This window comes from Aulonocara sp. 'chitande type north' Nkhata Bay, linkage group LG6 (genome assembly GCF_057382095.1).
Source record: "Aulonocara sp. 'chitande type north' Nkhata Bay isolate Kocher_YH1m ecotype deep benthic linkage group LG6, A_spYH_male_GT1.1, whole genome shotgun sequence".
Classification (NCBI taxonomy): domain Eukaryota; kingdom Metazoa; phylum Chordata; class Actinopteri; order Cichliformes; family Cichlidae; genus Aulonocara; species Aulonocara sp. 'chitande type north' Nkhata Bay.
The window spans coordinates 25,895,189-25,916,943 of NC_141349.1; the positions used below are offsets into that span (position 1 = coordinate 25,895,189).

Consider the following 21,755-nt stretch of genomic DNA (forward strand, 5'->3'; position numbering starts at 1 on the left):
GGTGTTATTCATTCTGAATGTGGTTTAGCATTGTTTTGCCAGATCACAATAAGCGAGGCCTTTCCCTGGAAAGGACTTCATCTGGATGGCAGCGTGTGCTCCTTCACAACTTTTATATTATAGCTGGCAGGCTCTTAACAGTGACAAATACTCATGAAAGAGAGGCTATAGATGGGCCACAATTGAAAAGAAAAGCCCGCATAAAGTCCCTTAGTTTGTTGTTGGGTGACCACGCAATGCCAGAACAGCCTGAACGTGCCCTGGCAATAACATCCATCCACCCATTTTCTTAACAGCTTACCCATTTCAGGGTGGTGGAGACAGCTTTCATCAGGAGACAAGTGCAGTACACCCCAGACAGTTTCCCAGCCTATGTGAGGGCCCCTGGCAATAAAAATGTCTGAAACTCCATTGGAGGGATAGAGCACCGTTTTACCAGAAGATATTTCCTCATTTAGTGTTTTGATGATGGCGATGGAGAGTGCTGTCTAACAAGGCGGTCCAAAATCTCTAACAGGGGTTTGAGCGGAGAGTGACTGGTGACTGCGAAGGAGATAGCATATCACTGACAATATATTTTTTACACATTGGGGACCATGGATTGGAGCAGTGTGATCCTGGAAAAGAGCACTAACACTGAGATAGATATGTCAGGATAAAGGTTATCACTCAGAACAACTTTGCATTGACTGGCAGTGATCCACTGTGAGTCTGTTTTAAACATCACTTATCCCGATGCATGAGTGTAGTGAACTACACAGTAAGCAGCCATTATGTAGTTTTCTCCTGCTCCATTAACATGGAACAGCATGGACCACAGACTGTCTCATATTAGTTTCACACAGCATTAGTCAGCGAACTTTCACAGATGTCACATGATATCTTAAAGTAAGCAATAAATGCTACGCAAAACATATCAACTAGCACGACAAAAAGCCATGTACATCCAAACGCTACATACGATTAATTATGCTGCATCTGTATAATATCTACACCCATCTGTGTTTCCTTGGAGGCTCATTTCCCTTTATTGTGGTCCTCAACAATAACAGCTACTTCTACTTCACTTAATTTCCACGTTTCATCTGGAGACTGATATCACTTGTTCTCAAGTGTTTTCTCAAAGGAAGCGCTGTTTAGTGAGTTTGCTTTATTGGGGTTGCTTTTGCACTCTCTGTGCATCAGTTGCATTCGTTATAGTGTCCCAGAGTTTATTTGTGTTTGCCATCTAAAGTCCTAAAACACCATGTTGTGTTTTAGGGAGACCAGGTGTGAAAGTGATAATTATGAAAAATAAACAGTTTTTAAATGCTGCAGGGAGAGCAGTGCTGGGGCTTGCTTTAGAAACAGTGGAGCCACTTACCCTTTCTATGATCATAAAAAATGTAAAGGTCAGAAAGATGTTCATCATATGCAATCTGAAATGTCAAAGATTTTAATTTTATGTCGCATGTAACAGATAGGGGTATTTTGTAAAAGCAATAAAGCAGACTAGTAATAGCACATAGTTTGACATTTATTTGATCTTCGCACTCAAACTTTATTTGCTTGGAGATTTTTAATTTACATCATGCAGACTATATATATATATATTTGAAAAGAACATTTTCTAGCTTCTAGTACAGATGAACTGAATCCAGACAACATCACCTTCACAGAGACCAACAGAGACCTGCATGCTGCTGCTGCCATCTGCTCTGGGAGTAAACCAAAGGGATGTAATATTGAGCTTCTGAGGCTGAAATTATGCATGTCTTCCGATTTTCTGCTGCAGGCGATGAAATCACAGAAATGTAAAACAGTGGCTGTGTGTACGTGGAGTTTACACAAGTCTGAACAGGTGCCATAACAATGCAATGACTTCCCATCCCTTGAAAGAGTACAGACCGCTTCTTGGGCATAACAGAGGATTGACTGCATCCAGGCAAATTACTGAGCCAGCTGTGCTTTCGTCCTACTACTGATAGTCCCATAGGCCCCTGCAGTGCATATTTGAGCTGCATCCAGCATCCGTGCAATAAACAAAAAAGTCTGCTAGTTCTCTTTAGAACGTGACGATATTTTGAGTGACATCCAAAAACAAAAGATAATACGCGGTAATGAATGGTCCATTATTCGTAGCTCTAAAACAGACATGTTTGCAGAGATAGTATGGATCATAACTATAGTCCTAATTTCAACAACAAAATTATCAAGACCACAAAAATGATGATTGCCTTCTAAGGAGGAAGTAGAGGGATGCAGTTTGATTATTAATGGCATTACCACTTGACATTATTACACATCCCCATGTTAAATGTGTCATCATCAAATGCTTTTAACAGCAGTAAATCACATCTGCCTGAGAAAGACAAAAGTTTCTTTAAATAAGATGCTGTCCATGCTGAACTTTGGGGAAAATGGTCTAGACTCTCGAGGCATTCAGAATCTGAAATGGATGTAGATTGATTTAAACTTGAGCAACAATGTTTGGTGTCCTCTTTACTTGAGTAACAGACGAGACTGCATTTGCTATATGGATGAACTTTTTAAATAAAGCTTTAGGGCAGCAGTTTTTACAGTACTTTTTTTATCCCCCAAATGAAAACAGTCAAAGCGAATTACTGGAAATAGAAATGAAGTGTATAACGTATCTATCTGTCACTCCTTTGGCACTGCTTATCCCACTTAGGCTTTCACAGGGTGGCTCTGGAGCCTATCTCACGGTGCAAGAGACCAGAGAGTGGGGGTGTTATTTACTAACATGCAAACTTAACCACATGTAGTAAAATTTCGACACTGGGCAGCTGTCACAACTTTGATTCTGAATTAGCTACACAAGTGAACCCCCCCCCCCCCCCCCCCAAACCTTCTTTTGTGAGGATAAAGACAAAAACAACAAAAAAACAACAAAGGACTGAAGAAACATTTGGAAACCCAAAGAAATGGTCAATCAGGAGATGCAATGACATCCCTGCAATCACTTGAAACAGAAAATCACATGTCACCACCTGCAGGTCATCAGCCACACACACACACACACACACACACACACACACACACACACACACACACACACACACACACACACACACACACACACACACACACACAGAGGGTTTTTATTACTTCCTACGGATTATGAGCTCAGACTTATCTGTGAGGAAATGGCACAAACAAAGTAAACACATTTGAGGAGACCCATGGGGTAAATTAAAAACACTGAAAAGTGGTCTCGCCTTGAGACCATTACACCAATCTAAGCAGTGCGGTCCTGCAAGTATGGAAATAACGTTACTCTGTGAGTGTCAAAGTGAGTTCTCTGAAAATCACATGATTGTTACATAAAAGCAGAGCAGAGGCTGTGAAAGGTTCTGTTAGATTTCATCAGTATGCAGTGAGGAAATCCTAAGTTCACTTTTAAACGTGTGTATAAATGAATCCTTAATTTAAAAGTCCTTTAAAAAGAATGGACAGAATATAAATGTGTTCATTCAGGATGTATAACTGCAAAACCTTAACAACATGTACCAATGAATTTAAATGCTGTTTTAGCTGTTTCTCTTTTATCTTTATGAAAAACTGTTCCACCTGTTCCGCTTTGCCACAAATACTGCATTGCGTATTTTTCTTCCCTGCTGAAACCTATTCATCATAACAAGTCCTGGTATAGTGACCATTGTGACATCGCACATTTGGTACGGCATGGCTCTGCAATGTGATCGCTTCATTTTCTGCATATATTTTTATTTTTCGTTCAAGACCGTTCTTGCAGCCTTCCATCGGCATGGAAACCCCTTCATCTAAAACATGAAGAAGCCGTTAATGCATTTTACAGTAATGACTATTCTCACTTGTTTGGATTTACTTTGACAGCAGAAACCAAACTGACATTGATACTGTGCAAATTAGCCTTAAAACATACCATGCAGTCTTCATACATTACAGCAAGTGCAAAGCTAAGCACAGCAGAGGACTGTCAAATATATTACATATTTCATAGAAATATATAATTGGCATATTTATCCTGCTTCATAAACATTTAGGAACATTTGAATAACCCACTTTTCATCTGAAAAGTAACTTTTATCGTGCAGGTATAGGCAGATGCCATCATGCTAAAAGATGCGCTTTTATATAAAATGTGCTGTATATGTGTTATTTCCTGCTTCCTTGTTCCTACCAAGAATGCTGATGGCACAGCTTTGATGAGCTGAGGCTGGTGTGACCATGAAAAGATGAAAAGACATAAATGACAGCCTATCGAGGAAGACGGGGAGGATCAAATCTCACATCATCTGTCTGGCATATTGGCGAGAAATAGTGTTTACAGCTCTGCTGCAAGGCTCCCCTTAACATAGGAACATTGCACTGACAGAATTTATCGCATCCTTAATGCTTTATCTTCACTTCTACCAATCCTGAATGTTGTGTATGTGTGTGTGTGGATAAGTTGCAGAACTCTTTACATCTTCTACTCTTACACCTTCTGATAGGATCTGAAAATAAACCCCTCTCATTGGAAAGCACAAACGAATAAGACAGGCGAATTTCAACATATTACACGAATATGTCTTTTCACTTTGAAGCAATGAGCCCAAGGTTCTCTGTGCATGTAAAGCCAATTCAAAGGCAATTCAATCTAGCTTTCTGTCACTCAGAAGAAGAGTGAGCTTAAGCTCTTGAAAACACCTGACAACTCCAAAGACCACTTGATATACTGCTGGGCAGTGTGTGAGGAGGTTAACATGCTGGGATTTACTTCACCGGGCGCAATCGCAACACTTTCTTCTATCTTTATAAAATCAATAAAATGAACATCCATCAGATGTATCCCTTGAATTTAATGAAGAGTTTAACTTTAACACTTTTTCTGGATGACAGACAATTTCTTATTCAATTATCATTTACAAAACCTTTTATGGCTAGTGCTTATTATATGAGTAAAAGTTGATTGATATGATGGTTCTGATGTTTCAAAGAAGGTTTTTAATATTTTTAAATGATTTAATCAATGTGTGCTTTTATTACTTTATTACCAGCTACATAAGAATTTGTCCTCTGTGGAATGCAAATACATCTAGGTGGCTATTTCCTGAAAACTTAAAACTGAGGTCAGCACTTCATAATGTTTTTCCAGGTGAAAACAGCCTTTTATTGAATGGGTGACACACTTGCATAGTAATACAAGCGATTATTCTAATTGATGATAATAAGGACACACAATTATATGACTTTAGAGTCCATCAATTGACATTTTTTTCACTGAACCTTAAATCAAATGTGAGATTATTATAAGCCATCACCCGAGGAAAAAATAAAACAAGATGCATTTGAATTGAATTTTGTCAAACAGCAAAAGTAATTTAGTAATTAGTTGGAATTGTTTGAAAATCTAATTGTGAAACAGGAACGCATTAAATTCTGAGTGCTGTAACCAGCTCAAAGTTCAGGAGAAAACATGCTGTTCTGTGACAATGGAAAACAGAGTAGAGTGCAGGATTCAACTTTTAATTGCTGCGATGCCCCTGATAATGGGTACTCAAATATTAAAATGTGCTTGTTTTCTGAAATTATCAATTCCTTTCAAGAACAATAAAGTAATGTTTAAATAGTTATCGTAGCTATCATGTAAAATATATTGTGTATCACATAAATTCGAAGAACCTTCTTTTCTTAAAGGATCATTTCCAAGATTCAGGGACATCATATTTTGATATTTTATTACATCTAAATCTTTAGCAAATATTTTTGGTTCAGTGAAAAGAGTCATTTGAATTAAAATGACATGTTTTTTAATGTAAAGTTAATGCCTTTAATTGCTTAAAAATATTACTGTACTTCACTTCTGCATGTTTAAAGGGGTTATGACACAGAGAAAAAGCTCTACCAGGAAACTGACGTACCACGCATGACCATCTGGTGTCAGCGTTGCATACTCAAACCAAACACAGATTCTCATTTTTCTTTTCCTTTCTTTTTCGTTTTGACATTTTAAAGTCCTTCACGCTAATCTTTGTAGCAGTTAACACCTGTGAAGCATTTTCAGATAAGTCCAAATCCAAATTGCTTCTACATTTTAAACTTTTCTAGTAACAAGGTCCAGTGCAGAATATTTCAAAGTTGATAGATTGTTCCACCTTTTAGTGATAAACTTATTTTTTTGTGATAATCTAATTTTCAGATATCAGCCAGCTGCAAAAATGACATATAATTGCGTGACAGTGGTGCTGTTGGTTCAACAGGAAGGCAGACAAAAGCTAAACTTCACTGGGCGTTCTTGACTTTGGAAGATGTAAATGGGAGAATGACCTCCACACTTCAGCCTGCTTAGAAAATTGTTCTGAAGTTTTTAACTGCAGCTTGCTGTTATGAAACTGAGAATTTGGACCAAGCTGACCTTGAATAAAGATGGCCTTGTCTCCAGTTTTGTACCACTTTCAAGTAAGGCTTCCATTTGCTGTAAGTAATGACTTTATTGATGAATAAATTTGCCAACATTTGGCTCAGTTCTTGATAAAAAAAAAATATTGCAAGTTATTTTGCTTGGTGTCATTACAAGTGTCACACCTGCTGTTGCTCTCATTGTTACTGTGCGAAATAATCTGAGAACAGAGTGAAAGTGCTAACAGCCAATGGGTATGTCTGAAGTTTTTAATGTCAAAGTCAAACTTTTACATGATTAATCTTCATACCAAACCATTCGTCAAGAGCTCTTCTTCTTCTTCCACATCATAGCAAATGCAATTAGTTCATTATGTAATTACAGGGGGGAATTGGCAAAGAAACAGAGCCAATTCCTAAAGGTAAAGAAAACAAAGAAGAGGAAAACAAAAATAACATTTTTTTCCTTTTTTTTATCAAGTGCAGATTTGAACCTTAAGCATGCCATCGTTTGTTATGGTTTCCGGTTGTCTGTTCTACAGTGTACTTTATTTGTACATGGCTAGGGTAACAGCACAAGGGGGATGACAGGTACATGGCATCCACTGAAGTGTCTCTTCTCAAAAGTGTCTTGATTAGTCGGTGGCAGATCTCAGACATGATGCCTTTCTCTGTCTCTCTCCCCTCTTCATTTTCGCAGTAGACTGAAACATCTTCATGTTTAAACGTGCAGTATAAAAAAAAGAGACACACCCACACAGATTCATTTACATAAAGTTCCCTTAAATCCACTCTTAAGTGTTTGAAAGGTGCCATCGTGGAACTGCCATAAAACAGCAGTTTGAAGAAATATTTGCCACTTTTAAAAGGCAGGGCTGTCTCAAGAGTCTCTTTGCAAAACTCACAAACTGGTTTCTCCACGGGTTCTTGATGCCCTTTAAGGGTCTGAAAACCATTTATCTCAACTCATTCTCCCAGAGAATGAGCACGTGTCCTTTTGTCTCTCAGAACATACCATGCAGGATATTATGATTGTTTTCAATCCCCATGAAGTCTCCAAGAAGCGAAAAATCCCAAATGTTAGGCTTTGAATTTTGTTACATCCTCAGCACAGTCCATCAAAAACAGAGCTCAGTAAACAGCCATATTGGGGTATATGGGAGTAATGAAGGCTTTGGGAGTAAATACATCAGTGGACCTGAAGCTAAAGAGTGTTTTTTACAGAGTTGGAAAGTTAAAGATATATACAGGTATACAAAGTGTATCCACACACACGGAGCTGTTCTTATCCTTGTAAAATCTAAGGAGGTGTCACAATGATTCCTGCTTCATTTCCAGTCCAGTTATCTTTCAGTGAGGTGACAGTCAAGCCGCGACTCTGTGAGTAAGCTGAACCTTACTACACATTTTTTTTTAAATGTCTTAGTTCACTCTTATGTTCCGAAAACAACCAGAAAAATTAAGAGACACACTAGCAATTTTCCAGCAGTGCTACATTCCTCTATCCAGACATTAATGAGATCAGAACAGATCAAGGGAGGAGAAGAGAGGAGAAAAGAAACTCATTAAGACCACAGGGACGACCTAACCCTATTATCCCTATCACACCACTGAGCCACACACTGATGATGGGAATTAAGATGTGTTGGCCTCAATCCACACCCACTCTTTAGCCCAATGCAGCAGAGTGTGTCGAAGTCGTGCAGTAGCTGATGGGAAGGACAAAATGTGAAGGAGTCTGTTATCTGTGCAGTTCAGCACAGCAGTATGGGCGTGTTCAGGTCAGCACTGCGCGGTGAAACGGGTCGCAGCACAAGTCTTACGTTCCCAATTCACTATGTTCTTTTTTTAATATATATATATATATATATATATATATATATATATATATATATAGCCTCTGGCATCCTTTGTGCCAAAGTGAGCGAAAGGGCCCAAGGTTACTTCAAACTCTCTCCACGATAAAGAAGAAACGATCTCATCCACTGAAGCTAACTCCCTTGCTGCAATCATTATCTCCATTTCCCCGCGAGCACACACATTTAGTACAGATGTATCCAAATAGGCGTGGTATTCAAAAAAGCATGTGGTTTAAAAAAGAGGGGAAAAAAAAGTTAGCATAATCTTTCTTTCATGCAGTTTTTTTCTTTCCTTTTTTTCTTACAGAAGCTATAGAAGTTTGGTCTTTTCTATGAGTCCTACGTACAGCAGAATAGCTCCGGTTTTCACATTGTCTATCGTCACTTACAGTAGATGTCACTGAAATTCCCTTTAATGTAGTCTCACACATCAGTCAGAGATGAATAATTATTAAATACATTTCATGTTTAAATACTGGATGGAGGGGAGCAGGCAAAATGCTACAGCTAGTTCAATGATAATGTTAAAAAATTATGATAAAAAAGCACATACATACATAGTGCACATGAACTATGCACTGCGTTTATATGACTTATGTTTAAATATGCTGTGTGTATGTGTGTGTTGTGTTTGCCTGTTCTTAATTTTTTCTGTATGAAAGTTAATGCAGGTTATTACATACTTTATGTTACACAGCCACTGACTCGTGTCATAAACGGTGGCCTTATGCACGTCCACATTCTGTAAATGCACTGTATGTTTGTGTTTACATGCTATGCTCAGTGTATGAGCGCTTGCATGCGTATGAGTGCATATGTGTCCGCGTGTGCGTGAGAAAGCACTTATCATACATGAACACCGTTAGGATACCGTAGATGTGCAATGAACTAAGCACCCCAGTCTACTCAACGAAAGACAGCAGCGGAGAGATAACGCTGCTGTTTTATCAAATACTGACATACACTATATACATACAGACTGGGTGTAAAGGTAAAATAATAAACATATATTCTCACACACGCCCGAATACTGTGGCACTACTGACATACTATGAGGACACTGTATTCTGAAAAATTACATTTGATTGTAAGAAAAGTCTGTTTTCACATTGTTGCTGTTTGTTCTGAATCGTATGTGTTTTAAACAACTGACGTTTTTTTCTAGTGTGTAACATTACGGCGATCACACTCAGGTGGTACTTTATGCTCTATTTATGACAGAAAATCCTCAAGACATGAGCAGTTTGATTGGTTAATATCCCCCTGTTGTGTTATGATACAGTTGATTAGACATTAGAAAAACTGATTGGTTTGAATTAGATTCAAATAACTCAATCAAAGACCCGTCACTTCTTTTTTAATCTGTTTTGACTGGATGAAACCTCTGTGGTTTTTCAGCAGATGGCTCACCAGTTGAGTCCAAATCTGGTCTGCTGTAGACTCAGTTTTTATACGCACTCAGGAATTTATAGCATCAGAATTTACACCGTCTCCGCTTCTTTCTTCTTCATACAGTTCCCTCTGTGGGATAGGGTCAGGCATGCATCAGATTCAGGTAAAAAGAAGAGAAGATTGTCCTCCTCCACATTGTCATAAGAGGAGCTTTGCCTGTAGGTAACTTTCACCAGTATTTAGAAAAATGCTTTAGAAAGTGTTCTTTCTGTTCAGGGTTCTCCTAGGAGTTTATCCAATTTTTTTCCTACATTTAAGGGCCTATAAATATTAGTCAGAATCAAAAAGTATTTTTGGAAAACATCTTTTCTGACAGTTTCACATCTTCCCAGGTTCCAAGTCCTTTCACGCTGATGACTTGCCAGTGAAGTTTTAATCCTCCCTCTTGTTACGGAAAAGGAAGTAGTGGTGAGGACTGCAAGGATGTCACAGGTAGACCTCACGGCGTGACAAGGTCAGGCAGGATGTGGTCTTGTAGTCCCCTCCTGTCCGCGTCAGTGGTATGACCTCAGGTGGGTTTTGGCCTTCTCCCCCTCCCTCCTCTTGTTGGCGTCTCCCAAAACCAGCACTGCTAAATGTGTCGTAGGATGCAGAAGTCATCTTGCGGTTAAGAAGGTTACGGTTGTGATCACCCATATTCCTGTTGTGGTTTCCCCTACCCAGGGTGCCAAGCGGATCCCCATTGGCTAAAGGTAATCTCTGACCTTCTCCACTGACGACCACTCCGGGTTCGGAGCTCCCCGCGCTTCCCGCACTCTCACTGTCACTCTCATGGTCGTTACCGCGAAGGTTATTGTTGTCATCTCCGGGGGCAAAGGTCGAGAGTCGTGGTGGGTCGCTGCCGTGGCGCTGACGCGGCCGTGCCGAAGAGCGGACAGGCATCCAACAAGTGTCAGAATGGCCAAACTCATCACACTCCCTGGTACACTTCCCTGTCAAAGCTACATCTGGCAGCTGTCTAGCATCTGGATACAGAAAAAAGAAACAAAAGAAGTTAAATGACATCTCTGCCTTAATTTAACAAGTAATATATCACAATGAAAACACTGGCGAAAAGAGAGTGAAAGGGGAATGTCACAATGAACTGACTCACGGTGCCACACACTAGACCACCAAATAATGAGGAGACAAGGAAATAAAAAGTACCAGAGAGAAAGGAGAGTTGAACAATGAGACAGGAAGACAGAAAATAGCTTTAAAAAGATGGTTTTAGACAAAGGTTGCAAAGGAGGGGGTTGAATTAAAGGAAAAATGCTGCTGGAGCAAAAAGAAAAACTGCTGACATCCAAAGAATGCATAAAAAAATCAGGTGCGGTTCAGCATTACATTAAAGGTAAAAGTTGAGGTCAAAGCAAAAAAAGAAAAAGAAAAAGAAAAAAATACTGAAAAGAAAAGGAAATTCATCAGCAGGAATTTGAATGGCAAGACTAAATTTCTTTATGTGGAAGGAATTGATTGGATGTGTATTTGTAACATTCCTCCAGTGCTTTTTTCCAAAGGTTAGCAAGACTACCAGAGATTTAATGCTGATGTATTGTAGCCTTATGTATGCAAAACCAGTCGTTTGTCTTTTCATGTCTTGTCATGTCATGTAATGTGTTCATTTCCTGTTAAAGCTTCTAACTTTGGCTTCACTTGAATTTACCGCAAGAAATTAGATATCTCTGCTGTAATCTGCCAGCAAAGTTTTACTGAATATGTAGAGCGGCAGCAGTAACTTCATGCGAAACCAAACAAGAACATACTTGTGCAGTATAATTAAAGCCAACACAATGAATTCTCTGTTCAATTCGTCTCCCCATCTGACCGTGACAAAAACGTATTAAACTCAACAAAATTTCGCACACTGGCAAGAAGCAGCATTGAACTGGAAACTCACTGATAGCCACAGAACTAGTTATTCACCAAGGTCACAGTGACCCTGGCTTGTTGCCGATGTTGCTGCAGCCCTGGCATGACCATATACAGAGGAAAGACGAGTGAAAAGATCAAAAGAATAACTTTTTTTGTCGCTTGCCATCCTTGACAAAGACTTTGCACAAAAAGGTGAAAACACAATTTCATTGGTGAAGCAGATGCTTGGACAAGGCCAGGGATGGTTCTCTGGCATAACATACTAACACACATTAGCTTTTATTAAAAAAAACCTTCACATATTACTCAGAAACACTCTGTATATGTGGGACAAGTGCATGCACACACAGAGACACACAGACACACACACAGAACAAATGCTTTTTTGTATAAAACAGATTTCCATCATGTGAAAGACTGAAAAGATTCCAGAGGCCTTGACAGCAAGCCGAGGTTTTAATGAAAGTGTTATTGTGTGTTTTTATGGCATAGAAAGAGGAGGTGAGGGGGTGCGAGAGAGAGATAGGGAAAGAGAAAATGAGAGACATAGATAGTGTCTATCAACATGTCCAAGCAAAGTAAAACATATACAAGTAAATGCATCGCTCGGCCTTTTTGAGCTCTAATGCGCCATGTGTGTACCATTCTCCACATGCTCCTCCTCCCCTACGCTGCCCTCAGGTGTGGTTCGCTCGTAGCCTTCCTCTGGAAGTGGCAGGGCTCCCAACCGAGGCCCTGATGAACTCTTGCTACTCGGAGTCTCCGAGTCTTCCAGGCCACTGTCATAGCAACCACCGTCCTGTGGTTGGCTCACTACCGAGAAGGTCACCCGGCGAAGGGTCCCCTGCAGAAAACAAACGCACAATATGAGATTAATCATCCAGTATTCCTAATCTGAGGTTCTAAATCTGAGGATTAGGCTGTTGGGCAGGGGTCTGCAAAGACATATTGGGATTATCGGAGGATGTTCGCCTTGATTATGGGCTTAGCTGCTACAATGCAGGGTAATAGTTATCAACCAATCATGGCACTCCCTCAAAGTTTTCAGTTGGCCTTTAATCCTAGTTTAGATTAAGGTTTCTGGACATGGTTGATGTTTACAAACCTCTGGACGGGCCAGAGAGAGTTTCTTTTCAATCTGGAATGGTGCCTAGTAGTAGCAGCTGGGTAATATAAAGTTCAAGCTCACAAACAACATTCAGCACTGTATTGAAATAAGAGAAGGATGTTAAATGATGAGTCTGGTGACATTTTACATCTTTCTCATTGACAGCAAGAAAAAACGGACATGCACAGATTTTATGCTTTTGACTAAAGCAAAAGCCGGGGTGAAGGCCTTCCGTTTTCCTGTCTGTCTCTCAGGTACAAATACTGGCAGGTCAGATTTTTCGGAAATGTGCTGGAATGGTGGAACATGCACAAAGGAAGAGGCCATTAAATTTCAGTCTGAGCGTGGTTAACTCTTTTGAAACTGCAAAAAAGGCCTCGGTGGTGCATGTGCTTTCCAGTTAAAAAGGCTTGTCTGTGTCTCCAAAGGCTCATACAGCCTCTCTGGCGCAAAGGGTGACATGTTCCTTCAAAATGAATGACAGGCAGCGTATTCAGCTCAAGCCAGTCTCTACTAGATCATCCTGCTGTGTATGTGGAATTCGCACTAGCTTACTTACTAAAATCCACTGCATTTATTTAACCCCTTTAAAGCCTGAGTTTTAATTTATGTCACATTTGCTACACCTGGCATTTTTTTTACCTCTATTTTTGTTATTTATTGCTTAAAATGTATTGTGAGATTTATTTAGGTTTTTCGGGGGAGTGGGGAGGGTTGACAGATGATGTAGAAGTCTAAAAAATGCATTTTAATATAATACACTGGGCATTAAAGGGTTAATAAAAAAAATAAGAATGTAAAACTACACATTTGTGATCCACAACAATTTACTCTTTGGGCTCCAGTTCCAGAGATATGAGATATCAAAAGATCTGACAAGCGTTTTCCTTCATTTTATCTTAGTTTAGAAGTAAGCCAACTCATCATAATGTAGAAATTTATTAATATCTGAATAGCAAAAAATAAATAAGAACTGCAACTTTCAAAAATAGGTTGCAAGCATCCTTGCGACACAAACCACTGAACCATCTCCCATCAATAACAAATAATCTAGTTTTACAGTGTAAGTGGTTTCAGGAGTGAATTACATCATTCATGCAAACTAAGCATCGCACCTGCTCCAGTTTTAACGCTCTAATCACCCCCAGTCTAGTTAGCGGAGCGGTTTTCACTTTGAGGCGAGACAGAGAGGATAAAGATTGTTATAAGTTCACGCTGAGAGGCTATCAGTGAAAGTTAAACGACGCTGTCTGGCCTGAAGGGATCACTCTGCACCAGGAAGCCCATTTCTATATAACCCCCCTTCCCCCACAAACCCCTTTCATACTCATTTATCTGGTCACAAAATTACATCCCTTTCAACCTAAATCTGCTTTGAAACATGCAGCGTATGGGGAGGAAGTGACTGAGCAGAGGACGGAAGCAGATTAGGGTGGACAAAACGTCAGCTCAGAAAGTCACCTCAGGATAATCGGGGAGGAAAACTGATGGAGGGCTGCAATAAAAGTCCGGACTGTACCAAATCTTCCTTTTCTTTCAAACAGGCACACAAGCACGCGCAGAAAGAAAAGAAACATTTGAGCGAGTTCACCTAATGAACGCACAAGACAAGATGAGAGGCGAACACAGCAAAATTAATTAAGGAGAAACGGGAAATTAATGGAGCACGTGTTTCTTCTGCCACTTCTTAACATCGTTGAGATAAAATGGGGATGAGAAAAAGTGACTCAGACAACAGGGATGGGAGGCACGTGCAAGGGTGAGGAAAGAGCCGAGACATTGGAATCTAATGGAAAACCAGTAGTTCTTGCAACCTCGGTGGCTTCATTTTAACTCTCCACAGACAGCAATGTATTTTTTAGAGCGTTCACTTAGTTGAAGCAGCTCAACCTCTTTTCCACTTATTCAAACAGGGGGCAACAGCTCAGAGAGGGAACAGTGGATAAATGAGTAGAAGCTGGGTGTAAAGAGTCAGCGAGAACATGAGCAAGAAAATGTGGGAACATGTAATAATAAGTGTTTTCCGACATCACAGGTGTTGACAAAAAGAAATCCTCTATTCACTTAACAGGCTGTCAAAACTTTTCTACTTCTGATCATAAAATAATATTAACTCAACATTACGGCAGGATGTGTTTTCATGATCACAGATTTATTTCATGAAAATAATGATGAAAAATTATAATAATTTCTGATCACAAGGCCACAAGAGGGGCATGCCCGTGTTCAAGGGATATAAAACAGGAAAAAGAAAGAAAGATATTCTCATAATAAATGACTGGGCAACTTTAAAAACACAGTCCGCTGTTCAGAAGCTCTTTCCTGAATCCGCTAATTTCTTTTCTTGCCCAGCTGAGAAAAACGCTCTCTATCTTACACAATAGAAGATATTTCAACCAGTATAATTGCACAGTTGACATTTCTCCCTTTTCAATCTGAAAAATGTCCAGAATAAAATAAAAATCACTTCTATTTTGATTGTATTCAATAACATCAAGGATGTGCCGTTACATCTACCTGAGTGAGGAAATACACAACTTAAGAAAAGAGGTAATAATCGTACTTTTGTGCAACTAGGTAATTTGTTTCAGGTGGGCAAAGCTGTCAGTAAACAGAGGTATATTGAGATGACAAGTAACAATAACACTGTCAATATGTTTTATATTAGCTACTATGCTAAGAAAGTTAGCGTGTGAGCAACCTTTGCTAATTGAGCAGTAAGTATAAAGTATAAAGCTGAGGCTGCTGTGTCGAAAGATCTGATTCAGCACACAAACTCTTCATGTTCTCTTCATGTGGTTATTGAGCAATTACTTAGTGTGCTCAATAAAGACGAAAAGCACAGCTGTTTGCGTGTTGCTAGTCTAGTCAGTCTGCGGTTGTCTATAATTGTCACATGAAGATCAGATAACATTTTATGGGCAATCAATGTAGAGATCATGGTCTTTCCAAAGGCTTAGCAAACTTTTTCTTAGAGCTGTACTTCTGAATATGAGATTCTTAGCTCTGTGGCTTAAATGTAACATGTCAGCTACATGAGAGGGGGTAGGATTACTGTGTAAGTGTAGAAATCCAGCTTGCAACACAGAGCACGCCTTGATTTACAGCAGCTTATTGCAAAACTGGTGCGGGTTGCTCCTCTGTGTGTGTTTTATTACAGATCTGATCTGTTCAGCCATGATTCCGTCTAATTCAATTTCCCTCTAACCTTGTTTCTGGCCAGACTTGCCCCCTTTCATTCCTTCATCCTTGTTATTTTTTATTTTCTACTTCTCTCCCGCTTCTCCCCCTTCTTCGCTTCGGCCAATTCTACAGTCACCCCCTCTCCACAGCTGTAGCATAGCTCTCCCTCTGTCCTCCGTGACTCCTGTTCACTTCCTCCATCTCCTCCTCAATCCTTTCTTCTCCTTGCCAGTCAGCGTTATGATGTGGCGATCGATGATGTGTCCTTGACCTCGTTATGAGTCCCTCTCTGCTTCCCCACAGCGGGCTTTATTGACCCATAACTTCTCTGCACTCCCCAAACCCCCTTTTCCAGCGTCTTCTCACATCCACTGCCTTAGCCTCATTGACAAACCTCGCTTCTTTTCTTTTGCCAAATCCCATATTTTGGCATCTTCTAGTCATTACATTCTATGACTCCACACTCTACACATTCTGCCTCAGCTCCTCTTGCTACTTCACATTGTCGTCTCACTTTTTCCTTTTCGCTCTCACTCACCCTCTGCTACCCAGTAACCATTTGAACATCTTTCTTTTGTGAATATGGATTTCTTAAAAAGCTTTTCACATCTCCGCCTTCTTTGCTTATACCTGCGAAGTGTCTCCTACTCTCTCCTTGCTTCTTTGCCAGCTTCTACCTTTGCACTGAAAAACCTCCTTGATGTTTTCCAACCTGACTGACAAAAGCACTTTTGTGTGTGCATGTGCACTTTCTCTAATTTGGAGGAGGAACTTCAAAAAAGTCTCATTATTATAATAGGTAACATAGTGCTATACTCAAATATCAACTGAATGTGAAAACACATTTATTAGTTTCAAAACACACGCATGGATGAACTGGCTAAGGTCCAGTGTGGCCTATGAATTCATGCCTGATGGAGTATTAATTGAGTCTGACGGAGGACATAAAAAAAACCCTTCCCCCTAATCTGACATGGGCCATTACAGTCCAATACTGACATGGGAGCTTCGCTCATCTGCGCAGCAAAGTGAGCGAGTGTGAGTGTCCGCGTTTGATCGATTATGTTTTCATATGTGTGTGTGGATGTAATGCAACTATATTGTACAAACATATGACCATCCTGGAAGTTGGTCTGAAGTTATTTCTGGCAGATCGAAAGAGTGAATCAAAAGGAAGCATGATGGGTCTGAACTAAGAATAAACTTAACCATCTGTATCTTGCAGCTCTGAAGAGAAAAAAAGAGAGTTCCTAATATAGCTTTCATTTCAGGGCAAAACCGTGTTGCAGACTGTGTGTGTGAGTGTGTGTATATGCATATGAGTGAGACTTCTCACATTTATGTTTGTGTTTGATAGCCGTGTACGAGTGTGAGACTTTCAAAACCTGCAAGATGTGTTATGTCAGCCCGTGAGACTAGTCGCACCTGCGTGTGCGTCTGTGTTTGTAGAATGTGTGTGTGTGTGCGCGTGCACAGGTTGGCTCAGTCATCAAGGTAATTAGTATGTAAACCTCCATGCTGTCGGTTCAAAGAGAATTAACGAGCTCTAGTTAATTAACAGTCTCCCTCTCTTCTTGTTACATGTGTCTGCATATTCAACACATGTGTGTATCTGCACATCTGATTCTTGGTCTCTCTCTCTGTGTGTGTGTGTCTGTGTGTGAGAGAGAGAGAGCATTTGGATGTGAGACCGTGTTTGTGTTTGTTTATGCCCTGGTACACTTTGGTCTGCATAATGAACTGACAGGATGCGGCTTATGCATAAACCAAAACTACAAATATGGTTGTAGGACTGGAGCCACAGTTCCCTTTCGCTCTCTGCTCGTTCTCCTTGATGTTTGACATCATCTTTGTATAGGTGAAGAGCCACTGCGGCTAATTTTTAGAAACCAAGTGTACTGGGTTGTAACAGTGCATAGACAGGGGGACAAATTCCCATCATGAACACAGATTTATTCAAATCATGTTGCATGGAGGCAGAGTGAGACACATTCAGTAAATACAGACCAAAAAATGTAAAATAATTCATTTGACGGATTGACTGATATGACTTTTTAAATGCTGATACATAATATAAAATCATTATCCATTAAAAGAGTTGATGATAGCTTTTAACTTCTGAACTGACAATTGATAAAAGTCAGTGTAATCAGGTTTCGGCTAAACATACTTAATGACCATAATAATTGTTTTTTTTCTTTGTGGCTTCTTTCTTTTATTCAAGAAAACAAAACTATGAAAAGAAGTGTAAAATGTAACAGGCTGTGACAGAACAAATATTAAATTTATCGACTGAGAGCTGGAAATGCTAGTGTTGATGATGATTAATTTTTATCTTTATAATTCATAATGACGTTAGCCGGTCCTACTGCCCGGCATCAAAAGTGTTGTGATGGATTATACTTTCATCTGTCTTTGCCCAACATATTGCTGCATGTTTGTATTTATTGCTGTTTGCTAAAAATAAAAAACTGGATGTTAAAAGAAAAAGTGTTTTTCCCGTGTTGTTAATATAGTTCTTTTGAAACAGGCCAAAGTCGGTTTATTCACTGAGTCCAACGTCAATCAAGCAGACAACAAACATCCTGTTTGTAATCGCTCCCTCCAGACACCTGAAATTTTCCTTACGTTGACTGAGGGGTGCCGCGGTGTAATTTCCCTGGCAGCGATCCTTGAATCGTGATTTAATCCTGAGAACACGTTACGTTTGATGGCATACATCAATATTTGTAAAATAAGATATTTTTAGGCCAAAAATTGGATTGTGTGACTGATGTGGGATACTGAAAGTCTTAATTACAGACCAGATTTATGGAATTCTTTAAGAGGCTTAGCAGCTCTAGTGGGCAGGATGACCTCTTGAATGATTAGAATAACCCTGGCATTTAAGCATAATATGAGTAATGACTTAATAATCAATTAAAAAAAAATAAATTAGTGATTAAACGAGTACATTGCTCTAAAAAGCCTTTAATATACAAATGAATAAAGTAAATAGCGATCTATTCTTTGGTTCTGTACAAAGCTGTCAAAACATAAATAAATCAGAGGGTTGTCAGTTCAGTCCCTGGTCCCTCCACCTTGGGCAGGACGGTCAACCCTTAGTTGCTCCTGATGGCCGGTGAGCTTCATACGCCAGCTCTACTGTGACTAGTGTTGCACGAGAAAGGATTAAAAATGCCTTAAAAGTGCAGATTATTCAACATAGCTATTTTTTATTAACAGATAATATCACTTTATCCCGATTCTTATAATCTGGAAGTTTATTTACTATCTAAAAAAATACCAGACCTGATAAAATGTCAGCCTAATGCTTATTACAGCTATAACTGTGTGGAATACGTAAGGTGATATTGCACTATACTACCAGAGCACACACTGAAAACTAATATGCTCCTGTTGACACCACATGGGTATAGTCCAGACTTCATATCCAGAATGCTGATCAGTCAAAATGACCTTTGTTTCTGCTCTGTTGTTTTGCTGCCGTTTAGAAATCATGTTGTGCTAATGCAGACAGCCAGCGTGCATGTGGTCATACTTTAAGAGTAGAGTGAATACTGGAATGAATAAGTGAACTCAATAACAGCGACCAGATTACAATGCAAATATTATTGAAAAATAATGAGCTTGCATTGACTGCTTTAAAGCAGGCATCCTTACACCTTGCATGATTAAACTGCCATGAAAAAGGCGTTTATGCAGAGACACTTCTTCACTGTGGATTCACACAAAGTGGCTCTACGGATGACATGTTGCATGACTTGCATTTAACTTCAAAGCTTGCTTTTCCTTGCCTTTCTTTACTATTGTTTTCTACCATTTTAATTGCCATTTAAATTCTCTGGCTCCAGATGTCTTGTTTCATAACTGTAAGGGATTTTTTTCTTTTTACAAGCACCTTAAGTGTGAAATTTGTTGGTGAAAACAACAACAACACATGAATATCTTTGTTGTTGTTTTTTTTTTAATCTAATTGCACAAACAAAGTTCATTTCTACTCCAACACTTTTTGCTATTTCTTTTCTTCTGTCTTTTCTCATCATGTCAAAGAGTCCAATAAAATAAATGAAACTAAAGTTTAACTGGAAAATGAGTTAATTGGTAAAATTCGTGTGATCCTAATAAAATCTCCAAGAGTTTATGAGAAAACCTCCTGAAATCTTTTGCTGTCAACTGCTAAGTTATGCATCAAAGCCAGTGAGGAGGGGAAACAGTGAAGCACACTGACAGAAAGCATCTTTCAGTTACTGCGCAAACAGGACAGACGGGTTAACAATTTATTTGATGATGATATATTTAAACTGGTTATTTAAATATAGAAATGATCTGCAACTTTGTTCAAGCCCTTAGTGGTGTAACAGAGTGACGTTTCCAGTGCCATAATGCAGTTTCTTAAGGCTATGTTGAAAAGAGCAGACATCCTGCTTACGCAGTGTCACCGCTGGGTCAAGCAGACAGGTACAGACATGTGTCAAGAGACTACGTGGAAGGGAGTGACGGATGATGGATGGAACAACTGATCAAAGGTGGGATGAGGAAAAAAAATGTCTGTTAATCAGCATTTGTAGCGAGGTAAATATAAAATAATAAAAGGAAAAGACTCGGCATGACCACAGACTGTCTGAAGTAGAAGTGAAGAAGAGATGAAGAATGTTGTTCAGAGGGAGAGACGCGGACTGTTGTGGCATTTGCAGAATGCACAAAATGGTTTGGAGCAGGTTGAAACTCAGCTCAGGGAGGGATGAAGCAATATGAGTGGCATTTCTTCAGCTGTCTGGCCCAGTGATGTTGATGAGTCAAGGCGCCTTATTATCACAGCGCACACTCACGCACTCGCACAGACATTCATAGCTTCCACGCTGATGCCGTAAATGCGCACTTCAGCCACGCTTGCTCACACTCACACTTGCAAGTGTGCACTTTAACACACACTGACAACACATCTATAACTATGCAGCATGTATGTTGCAGTGGGACCACCTCTGCAGTAACAGCAATCCTCCCTTATCCATGCTTCTGCTTTTTCCCTCCCTTCCCATGTTTCTCTGCTCTCCTTCACCCTTTGTTCCCTCACCCCCCACTTTCTCCCCTTTCATTTCCTCTTTCTTCTTTCATTCCCCTCATTCTGCAGTTCACCGATCTTCTCTCCCTCTTTCCCTCCCCTCTTCCTTTCTCTTCTTTCCTCTGTCTCAGTCTCTCGCTCTCCATTGCTCCCTCTAGAAGCAGGTGATGTAGAAGGGTGCTCAGCAGTATCTGACTATCAGGCCTGACTCTGTGAGAGGAATGATAATCACTGTGCTGCACTGCAGAGAGAAAAAGAAGAGAGGGAGAGAGAGAGAGAGAAAGGGAGAAGAGGGAGGGAGAGGGGGTATGAGGTAGAGAAAAAGGGGGGCAAGTGCGGCAGTAGAAATGAGGGGCAAATTAAAGTGCGTGGGGGGGTGGAGACGCAGAGGGCAAGAGAGCGGGACAAAGAGAAAGGAGGCAAAGAAAAAGGAGAAATATGGGGAGAAGGGTATAGAAGAAAGAAAGACCGGATTACAGAAATTGAGCAGTGCTTTAGAAACATGTTACCTTCTTGGTGTCACGCTCCCTCATTCCCCTCACAGGAGCACCTTCTCTTGTTCCACTCCCCTAATCTTTTCCCCTCCTGCATACACACTTACACACAACCACACTCGCACTCCTCAAACAACACCACCCCTACCACCACAACAGCTTGTTGTACAACAGCCCCGCGGTATGAGGGAGAGCCTTAGCCTTGTGTCTGAGCGCCAGAGAACATTAACTGCAGCAGCGAGGTCATCTGATCGGCACTATGCGGACCCATTCGCTCCCTCTCTCCACACTCCTCTTCAGAATGCTGCAGTCTGCTGCAAGCCCTCCGGTGGCAAACACTGGAACTACGAGCCTCGCTGACTTCTGACACGCCTGTC

At 40.1% G+C, this 21,755-nt stretch overlaps 1 protein-coding gene across 1 annotated transcript in view; it reads right to left on the reverse strand.

Moving 5' to 3' along the window:
* Positions 1-6,425: 6,425 nt before the first annotated feature.
* Positions 6,426-21,755, reverse strand: part of pcdh7a (protocadherin 7a) — a 40,443-nt gene continuing 25,113 nt past the window's right edge. The window contains exons 5-6 of the mRNA XM_086295897.1: positions 12,171-12,372; positions 6,426-10,639 (exon numbers count right to left, since the gene is read on the reverse strand). Coding sequence (XP_086152023.1) covers positions 10,101-10,639; positions 12,171-12,372 — 741 coding nt within the window. The 3' untranslated portion in view covers positions 6,426-10,100. The remainder of the gene's footprint in view (positions 10,640-12,170; positions 12,373-21,755) is intronic.